The sequence below is a fragment of the Gavialis gangeticus genome, unplaced genomic scaffold, assembly GCF_001723915.1.
Source record: "Gavialis gangeticus isolate Ggan-Ray unplaced genomic scaffold, GavGan_comp1, whole genome shotgun sequence".
Classification (NCBI taxonomy): domain Eukaryota; kingdom Metazoa; phylum Chordata; order Crocodylia; family Gavialidae; genus Gavialis; species Gavialis gangeticus.
Genome location: NW_017728993.1, coordinates 60620806 through 60631107, shown reverse-complemented (window position 1 = coordinate 60631107; position 10302 = coordinate 60620806). Strand labels below are relative to the sequence as shown.

The window sequence follows — 10302 nt, the reverse complement described above, 5'->3', positions numbered from 1 at the left end:
CTGAGCATACCAAGATTTTAAACCATGGAAGAAATTGTAAAGTACATAATTCAGTTTGTTATACATATCTGTTTCTCTCAGTACCTGTTCTTCAGGTTTCATAGCTTTTAAGACTTACTGGTATGGTAGCCTTTTGATCATATGAGCATAGTCCTACTTTTCTTTTATTACTTCATGTATATTTTGCGACTTGTACCTTTAATAAATATACTTTTGGATCTTAAAATCCTATTCCAAGTAGAAAGGTTTGAGGGAGGGGGAGGAACTTTTTCTGTCAAAGAAAGAATCCAAAGTTTTTAATTACAGCAAATTAAGAGAAATGTTACATGGTGTTTCTGGGGACAGACTTATTTTTCCTGTTTGAATGATGAATATGTCATCAGTGCAGTTATCTACTTTGTCCAGTGTTCATATTTTCAAAAAGATGCAGTAATAAAAATAAACAGCAACTGATACCCTAATGTTAAAAGGTTATCATTTTTTACATAGTACGAGTTTATACATTACCATGTGTGACATCATTTGAAATGTTGTTTGTGGCTGTTTAAACAACTGAAAAATCTCTTCGGGTTCATCAATATAGGGAAATGTATCATGTGACAGTTCTATTCTGGAATAAGCATGGCTCTTGACTTCAGATTCAGCTGCTGCTATAGTGACATTTTATAATGGCGGGGAGAACCCTACTTATTGTGGAATAAGATTGTATGTGTGGCGTTCAGTTGGCATAATGATACCAGATTGGTTCTGCCAGTGGATTTTTTCCGTGCAGACTGGTCCTTTTCAACAAGTCTCTCAGCCTTAGACTGCATAACTAGATTCTTATATTGATATTCACTGCAACTTTGTAGTTTGTGTGTTTTGATAACTGCACTGTACAAAATAATTATAATTAGATCTCCTGCACAAAATGGCCATTGTGGGCTAACCAGAGTTTAACTTGTTTTGAGGCAGAGATAGAGAGGGGAAGCTTGAAAATTGCTTTTAAAAATTAACAATTGGAAGGATCATGTTAGCACAAAATAATTGTAAAGTTGTTATATGTCCTGAAGACACAGCGAAAACAGTGAAATTATTAGAATATATTTTAAAGCTATTCAGATTCAAAAAGTGCTGCGTTCCTAGCACCTAGAAATGTGGGGATTTTTGAACCCCTATTACTTACTTTAGCTTGTTAAAAAGTCAAGTTGCATGGGTCCCTTCCATGTGTAGAACTCGGCAGTCTAGCATATGTTTAGAAATGTGAATTATTTAGGGTCTCCAGAATTCCTAGTGGAACAGAGACTGAAAACATTAAGCACTTGGCAGTAAGTAAGCTCTGAGAAGTTTTGCTTCATTAATCACTATATAAATCTCACAGACCTGATTAATAGGGCACATGTGAGGAACAGCAAATTAAAACCAGTAATTTCTGTCGGTATTCTTGGTAACAGTTATTGGCAGATGTTCAAAAGTTCCAAGGCCTCCAAGATGTATACACAATTAGTTTGAAACTTAAAATTCAGAATTTTCTCTCATTTAGATCTTTATCATTTGATGACCATATAAACCATCAATATGTCACTGGTAATTTGAAATAAGTCTTTTACAGCAAAAGCCGAAAGCTTAGAGGCCAATGGAGGAGTGAATAATTTTTCCTGTGAACATTATATAACTTCAGAGCTATTGACTTGGCTGCTTTCTGTTGCAAGAGGTTTGGGAACTGTTCCTAAATTGTACTTAGCTAAGAATGAGTGGAGAATAATATCTGAAATGCACAGTGTAGATTTTCCAGTGATATCTAGTTTTCCTGGTTAGTCCCTGTAATATTTTAAGGGGAGTAAGATGATGGTTAGAAAAAGCAGAACTTTTATCTTCCAAAGAATTTGAACAGGCTAAATCTTTTTAGTTGAGAATGTCTTGCCTTGTGTTTCATTGTACAGTTATTTTTTCCCAGTTACTTTAGCCATACTTAAATTTCCATTTAGCATTTTCTTTGGGTCCTTCACTCTATAGGTTATTCCGAAGGGTTAGCTAATACAGCTTACTTTTTCAGTTATTCTAAGTTTACTATGTTTGTATTCATCCGTCTTGTTAAAAAAAGCATTGAGAGACTACATGTGGTACTTCCACCTTGATAGCTTATTTTTTTAAAAATAAGCTTTTAGCTTCTGGTCTTATTACTAGTTTTCAAGTTCTAAATGTTATTTTCAAAGAAAAGAGCTTAAGTCTGTTTTCTATTTAGCATGGGGCAGTGGTAAACTATAGTTCACCATATCATTTATGAAAGTTTTTAATGATTTTGATTTGCCTTACTACAACCAACCATGCAGTAATTCACTTTAATTTTGTGAGTGTGTTTGCACTTGCTAAACAGGCACACTTATCCTTTGTTACACAGCTAAGAAGGATGGAAACTTTGCTCATAACACTTTACTTGGTTTTGCAACAGATTTTGTTAATAGACAGGTTCTGTTTGAGTCTGAATCTATATATGACCAAAGGATTCTTGATTTGGTTGCAAAGCTAGAGCGGTTGTTTGAAAATGAATTTAAATGTTAGCCTATAGAACTCCTTTTATTAAAATATTTCACTGGGTGGATGTAGATTGCTAGGTGTTTATCATATACATCAACTTGGTTTTTTTCATAGCAGATTTGCAATATCCATTTTCTAGTTCTAATAGTACTATCTACCAGTACACTTTCTGACATTGGGTGAAATTTTGGCATTCCTAGCGTAAATGGGAAATTTTCCTTTCATTTTAATGCATCCAGGTGTCTGTTATGCACAAAATTCCTGAGATGTGTGCACTGCTTATGTTGTACACATGTTCAGTTTTATGCTATAGTGCACGCTCTGTCTCTCTCTCGTTAAATTCTACAGATAACCTAAAATGTTCAGATGGAATACAGTAAGAATGTTTTCAGTACAACAGAAATAATTGGTTCATGCTGTTAGTTTTCTCATGTATGTTAAACTACTCCTATTTGTCATAGTTCTTCATTGTGTACTACAGAAATGAGTTTAATGTTTGAGAGCTGTCACTGAACTCTTAAGCAAGCAGATCAGCCCCATGCATAATTACATGTGTAAGATATTTTGCGAGCAAGTCTGCATGTGTATGAAAAAATAAGTAGAAAACTTACCAACAAACAAACCTTATCGATGCTTTGCTTCTATAGTAGACTGAAAATCCAAGTCAACTTGCTTTCGCTGCTTGCATTACCCGGTATTGTGTTTTGTTAATCTGTCATTCTAGTGAAGACTGCTTTTCTGCCTTCCCTTATTAGATCCAAGCTGCATTAGAAAATAGAACTTTTCCATACAGTTAACCAAATTAATTAAATTAATTAAAAAAGTATAATTGAAGTTCCAGTGTATTCTGTTCCAGAAAAGGGGTAGAAGTGTTTTTGAAGCTGCAGTGTTTTACGTGTTGTTTGCAGGAATGCACTAACTAGCTACAGCTGATTCAGATTCCATATAGAGCACGCTTGGGCAGTTTTTCTTTTTTTAAACAAACACACACTAGTCTTAGATGTTCAGCCCACCTATGATGTCATTTTGAACTCACTGAAGAACAGAAGAAACTCCTCCTTTGGATTTGCTATCCACAGCCTTTGGAAAAGGATGGGGGAGGGAGCCTGAAAAGCTATGAACAAGGAAAGATTGTTTGCCAGTTTAAGGCAGGGCACCATATGGCAACAGACTGTGCAAGAGTTCAGCAGGCAATTACAAATCAAACATTTTACTACACTGCCTAAAGATGCTTTTCAAGTTTATTACAGAACTGGGCTTCATTTAGAAGAGAGATTCTTTCAGGCTGATAAACTTAATTTGTGTCACTGGGAATAAAAGAGGCAGACTGACTGGATAGTGGAGGAAAAGTGAGCCATTTATAGTCTAGAAGAATGCTGTACCGAATGTCACATTTAATTCTTAAAGTTTACTTGATAAGAAACGGATCTAGTTGTTGCTTATAAAGAATCTGATACATGTGGAAAATATTAAAGTTATGTATGATGGTTGTGAATAGGTATTTGAATATTAGATAACATCTGATTAGTATTAAAAGAAGCAGAAGTTACATGGCTTGCACATTTCAGAAATGATGAATATTACTTCCAGTTCTGTCGCTTTAAAATTTGTGCATGAATATCTTCTGTCTTTTAGTTTTCTTTTCAGTTTCTTCACCAAAAATACAGTTTAAGTAAATCTTGGAAATTATTTACTTTTGCATTTTCTTTTTTACAAAATTGTTCTAATTTCATAAGGGTGACCCAAGGATCTTTTATTTTGCAGAAAAACTGTTTAGGTGTCATTGAATGCATCAAAAAATAAAAATGCTGTCACAGGGTCTTAAGCAAGAATGAATTGTTCAGATATCTTTTTCCAAAATAAGAACTTGCTTGCCCATAGAACACTTCTGTCACTAAAACTTGTAAATAGCATCTACCTTTTTATCTTAAGGGTGTAAGGCAGGGGTGGGCAAAATCTGTTTGACCTTCGGGGCCCCTAAAAAGAATATAGAAAATTAATATTAATCTGCCCTGGCTGCCTGTCATGCAGCTTCAATGGCTTGTCAAAACTCAGTAAGCAGCGCTCTGCCCAAAATAATTACCTGCCCCTGATGTAAGGTCTTTACAGCAGGGCCTTTTATTGATTCAGCAGTACCTGGCATATAGTACCTGAATGCTTTAAGCTAAGCCAGCCTAGTTCAAAGCAGTTAAGCAGTACCATAATATGATGTTTTAATATTTTTTTTGTTGTTACCAATGTATTCCTTTCATTAATAAATATTCTAATTCTGGTAAAGGAGAGGAAATAAAATTAGGCCTTGTATAGGATTATGTGCAATTACTTTCTGCTCACGTTCTTATCTGCCAAACAAAATAATAGTTTCTGAGCCTCAAAGTCTCCCAGAGCTCATACAAAGTCAAGGGTGTCTCTGTCTCTCTGTCTCCAAAACAAAACAGTGATTAAATACTGAAATTGGTCCATATCAATACATGTAAACAGAGGTTAAGTTAAATTTGTTTTTTCTTCTAAATTTTACACCATAAATGACAGAATCTCTCATTTTAATCTTATTTATTCAGGTATTTATCTCTCAGACTTGACGTATATTGACTCTGCGTACCCATCTACAGGGAGCATTCTAGAAAGTGAACAGAGAACGAACTTGATGAACAATATACTTAGAATAATCTCAGATTTACAGCAGTCCTGTGAATATGGTAAGCAAGTACAATTATTTCTATTGCGCAATTAATGAAAACAGTTGAAGGTGAAAATGTTTATCCTCTGGTATGCTTTTTTTTTTTTTTTTTTTTTTAAGTGAGGCGTGATCCATTTCTATAATATTCCCATCTGAAAACAGAAACCCTAGGTAACAATGTTCTGGAATTGTACCAGCACCTAGAGATAGAGATAGAATGACAGTCACTTATACTCTGTTTGTTATGTAGTTTCAAAACATTTAATCCCTAATGAAAAGCTTGTGCTTTATTCCAGTTAATAAGTTTGGTTGATGCACACTTTTTTTTCTTTTTTACCCCTTTATGGATGGTATCTGAAAATAGCAGATTCACCTTTAAAGTACTTAGAGATCTGGGAACATTAAAATATGTGGTATTTAGACTTACTTCAGTTCTTTAGATACTTTCATAATTTTCAACTGTATTATAAATAAATGAGTTTTAGAAAAGGCAATCTGTCTTACAGGCAAGTTACCCTTCCTCCAACCTTCAGTAAAGTGCTAAGACTGGATCTGTGACTGTCCTTATTTGACAAATTAATACTATGTCATCAGTGCAGAATTACGACTTAACTGCAGGATCAATATAATGAAAATTTGGATGGTGAGGGAAACCATTCTATTCAGATACTGTTTTCAGAATTTCAGGTTTGGGACTTAAGTTTGGTCCTGGCCCATAACTCATCTTGGCTAACATCCTAGCACAGTTGATATGCTTTAGAGAATCAGGTTTGGCTTTCTTTGTGGATGTAAGATAGGTCAGCCCAAACTATCTCTATTTGCTGGAGTATCAGAAAATCACAAAATAGTGGTGAGGCTCATAGCTTGTACTTTATAGCTCAGCATGAATAAATTAAAAGATATTTCTTCACATATAAGAAAGTACCTTTATTTACAGTGAACAATGTAACTAATATTTGGACTGTTTTTTAGATATTCCTCTGTTGCCTCATGTTCAGAAATACCTGAACTCGGTTCAGTACATAGAAGAGCTACAAAAATTCGTAGAAGATGACAATTACAAGTAAGCAAGCAATTCTCCAAGTGAATCTTAATTTTCTTCATATTTAAACATTCAGACATGCTGGTTATGATGGTGAATAGGCTATAGAGTCTGCCTTCATTTAGGATTTTATTTGCATTAAATAAATACATTTAGAGTCAAGGCTGGTATTCCTGAACTATAGACTGTAGTGTAGTATTAAGCTACCCAAGCTGGCTGGGTAAAGAAAGCAATCTAGTGATTGCAGCATGGAACTCAACATGGGCTGGTTTACCTTGTAGAAAATTGGAGTAAAGTGGCTTGTGTGGAGTTTTTATGCTGCCGCAGCTAGACTATTTTTAGTACCTGAGCCAACTTGGGCATCTCTATTCTAAACTACAATCTACAGCATAGACAGATACTTCCATAAGTCTCGTCTCGTTCTCAAGTTTTCCTCTACCCAGTTTCCAGTCTTGATGCACGTGTGAGATATATATGATTGGCTTTGAGTATCAGTTTAAATGGACAGATACAGCTGGGGATGGGGAGCTAGCAGCAGCAGGACTCAGGAGAACCTGGTGGCAGGACCCAGCGGCAGCAGCAGCAAGGCCCGCCCAGCCCTGTCCCACCCCCAACTGGAAGCATCTGCCTAGCAGAAGCTTCTAGCCTGGGACCCTATGGCTGTTTTCCTGCCCTCCCTCCATCTGAGAGGAAAATTCAGATAAAAATGGGCGATGGGAGGATCGCTGATACAGTAGGGGCCAGCTGGCAGCACATGGTTCACAGCTGTATGTTTGGGACCACATGGTGCAGCAGGAGCCAGCCCAGCCTGGCCAGGCCACTGCAGTTCCCGGTTGACTCCTGCTGCACCATACAGTCCCAGCCATGCACCCAGGAACTGCATGCTGCAGGCCCAGTCAGGCTGGCTCCTGCACCATTTAGTTCCTGGCTGCATGGTCAGGACCACACAGCGCAGTAGGAGCCAGCTGGGAACCACAGGGTCCTGACCTGCCTGGCTTGTGCTGCAGTTCCAGCCATGCAGCCAGGAACCATGCAGTGCTGCAGAGGCCAATGGGTAGGCCAGGTGGGGGGAAGCAGTGATGGCAGGAGGGACAGGGCAGCTATGGTAGGTGGAAAGTGGCAGCAAGTGAGAGCATGTTGCCCTGTGGCCAGGGCCGGCAGCAGCAGGAGCCAGCTGGGAACCATGGGGGCCTGGCCAGGCTGAGCTGGCTCCTGCTTTGTTCTGTGTGTCATGCAGCTGGATACTGTGCATTGCAAAGCGGTGGGTGGGCAGTTGTGGGGTGGGGAGGAGTGGTGGTGGTGGGTGGGAAGGAAGGGAAGGGAATTGGCAGGGAAGCGTAGCAGAAGCAGGAAGGGGGAAAGTGGCAGTTAGTGGGAAGGAGCACAGGGCCCATCCTCATGCTCTGGGGCCAGGGTGGGGCAGTAGGAGTATGGAGCCCAGGCTGGTGGCAGGAGCTGTATGGAGCCAGGCCAAGTCTGCCACTTCCCCTGCAGGTAGCCCAACCACATGCAGTCCTGGGGCTCATTGGGATTGTGCACTGCCAGGGGTCTCTGACTACTGCTGGCCATGAGTGCCCTGAGGCCTCACTGCCTACTACTGCTGTTGGTGGCAGGGACTGTGCACAATGAGGGAGGAGGCATGTTTGTAGGGGAGCTCCACACACATGTATCCACACCTCCCTCATGCTGCTGTATGCATACATCACACCCCCTCACACTCCAACCACCTTCCCCCTTCCACACTCAGCCCTCCACACACCCATACCCTCTCTCTCATACACACATATGTGCACACCCACAGCCCCCCACAAACCTTGTACCCATCCATGCATACCCCTGACATCCCTCTACACCCCCAGTATACAAAAGTGAGATTTCATTTCAAGCTATTATGCAATCACCTCTATGTACACTACAAAAACACACATAAATCAGGGCAAAAATATTGTTTGAAATCAAATTAATGTATGTTGTTTGGTTTGTTTGTTTTTTGTTGTTTGTTTTTTTTAAATCTTAAAAAAAAAAAAAAAAAAAAAAAAAAATTGGGGGTTTTTCTAGTTCCAAGATTCCAAGCCCCCTAGCCAAAAGGAGCACTTCTGGTGGCAAGGGGAGGGGACTTCTGGCAGCAAAGGCTAGGAGTTGGGGGGGAAGGACTTATGGTTCCAAGATAGCGATCAGGGGATGGGGTACCTGTCAAGGGGTGGGGCTACCCTTGTGGCCCTTGACAGCTTGCCAGACTTATTTCAGCTGGAAGGCTGCTTAACAATTGTCCCTCTGCCCTCCCCCTCCCCGGTCTATCATCAGTCTTATAGTAATGTTTGGCATTGTAACATTCATTGCTAGAATGGAATTAAGTTTTTAAGTGCATAGTAGTCTAACAGAAGAGGTGGGCATTGGAAATAGGAGGCACAGAGATTTGCATAGAGTAGAAAGTGGGAAGTTGGAGCTGTTTAGAAAGAAAATCAACAGGTTACATGGCAAAAATATGCAAAACACAAAAGAAATAGAAAAGATAAATTAGCTGCTCCTATTTACTCTTTCTCATGATGTAAGAAAAAAGGCATCCAAATAAAATTGGAATTCCTGTATTTACTTGCATACAAGATGCGTTTCCCCCCCCCCCAATTTGGCATGGGAGGAAAGCCCCTTCTCTTATAATCGCGTGCAAGAAAATCTCATTAAATACACTGTCTGTCATTCAACTACTGCCAAAAGAAGCATGTGCTTAGAATTGGAAACAACTGGGAAGTTGATTAAATGCAGCCGATACTAAGCATGACTATAAAATACATGGCCCATATTGTGCAAACATGTTGCTGGGAACCTACCACAAGGTGTTGTGTTGTTTTAGTTTTTAAAGAAAACTTTTCATGTCCTGGGTCAAATTAGCCAGATGAAGTCAGATTCCATTTGAATCCTCCAAGAACCATATTTGGCCCTGCTACCAGCAAGTGTCCTCCACCTCAGCCTGGGGCTGGAGATACTTCCATATCCTTTAGCAGGCATCCTATGTGCAGGCCCAAGCCTGGAGGCTTGGCATTCGGATGCCCCCAAGCATTGCTTGCCCTCAACCATATGGCCACAAGAGCAAGCTAGGGAGAAGTCTCCTATTTCCATGAAGTCAGCATGTAGCTGAGGTCCTCCCACTGGAAGCTGACCAATGGGAAGCTAACTATGAGGCTATCATAGGGAGCAGATAAAGATACAACCCTCTACTGCACAGTGCCATTTCAGTTGCAACAACTTGGTCAAAGTATTTCTCCTGCCACCATTGTGGACATGGTATTTCCCCTGCCAGGTAACTGTGAAGTTCATTACAAGCAACCAACACTGAGCATGGCTGCCACAAGGATAGATTACTGCAGCCCATCTGAATAAGACCTATGGTAGCACCCAGTAAGTGCAGTCCCCTTCACTACCAACTCTTTTTTTTTTTCCCAAGTCATGGTAAGCCACTGTATGGCATATATTTTGACTTCCTCTTCACTCCAAACAGTTGAGCCATACCTTTCTTTTCCGTTTTCAATTATTCCTGTTCACCATCCTTAAATGTTTGGTAAACATCACAAAATGGGGCCCCAAACAGTTTAGCCAGATTCCTTCTCTTGCCCTTTCTCTAAGTCAGGTGCATATGATTAGTATGGCCCCACCCTCCAGGTGGTAAAACCAGATCAGGTTGCCATTTACCTCATCTGCATGCAAATTTTTGGACCATCCCAGGACTTGAGACGAACACCACTTCATGAGGAGACCAGACACTTGCCTTGCTGGGGTCACCTGACCCCCCAGTTACCTTTCCTGCTTGGTGCAGGGGGCTGGACCTGATTGATCTTCCAAGGTCTCTTCTGGCCTTACAATCTATGAAACCTGGTTCCAGTCATGAGTGGGGACTAGTTAGCACGTGGGTCCTTTGTGTGGGTGGTATCTGGAGTACACACACATGCTGAGCAGCAGTGCCATAGCAGTGAAGTTTGGCACTTGGGGCAAAGCCTGCAGCAGCAGCCTGCCCTTGCGCCATGAACAGATCTGAGGGGGGCCTGAGTCCCAGTTTTAGGGGAACAGA

At 40.2% G+C, this 10302-nt stretch overlaps 2 protein-coding genes across 6 annotated transcripts in view; one reads left to right on the top strand and one right to left on the bottom strand.

The window, feature by feature from the left end:
* Positions 1-3437, bottom strand: part of ANGPTL1 (angiopoietin like 1) — a 43894-nt gene extending 40457 nt beyond the window's left edge. Inside the window, exon 1 of the mRNA XM_019501823.1 lies at positions 3129-3437. The gene's annotated coding sequence lies outside the window, so the exon portion shown is untranslated. The remainder of the gene's footprint in view (positions 1-3128) is intronic.
* The window catches only part of RALGPS2 (Ral GEF with PH domain and SH3 binding motif 2), a 252496-nt gene that overhangs the window by 176528 nt on the left and 65666 nt on the right, over positions 1-10302 (top strand). For all 5 annotated transcript variants that reach the window (XM_019501819.1, XM_019501821.1, XM_019501818.1 and 2 more), the window contains exons 8-9: positions 5079-5216; positions 6170-6260. In XM_019501819.1, the coding sequence (XP_019357364.1) occupies positions 5079-5216; positions 6170-6260 (229 nt within the window). The remainder of the gene's footprint in view (positions 1-5078; positions 5217-6169; positions 6261-10302) is intronic.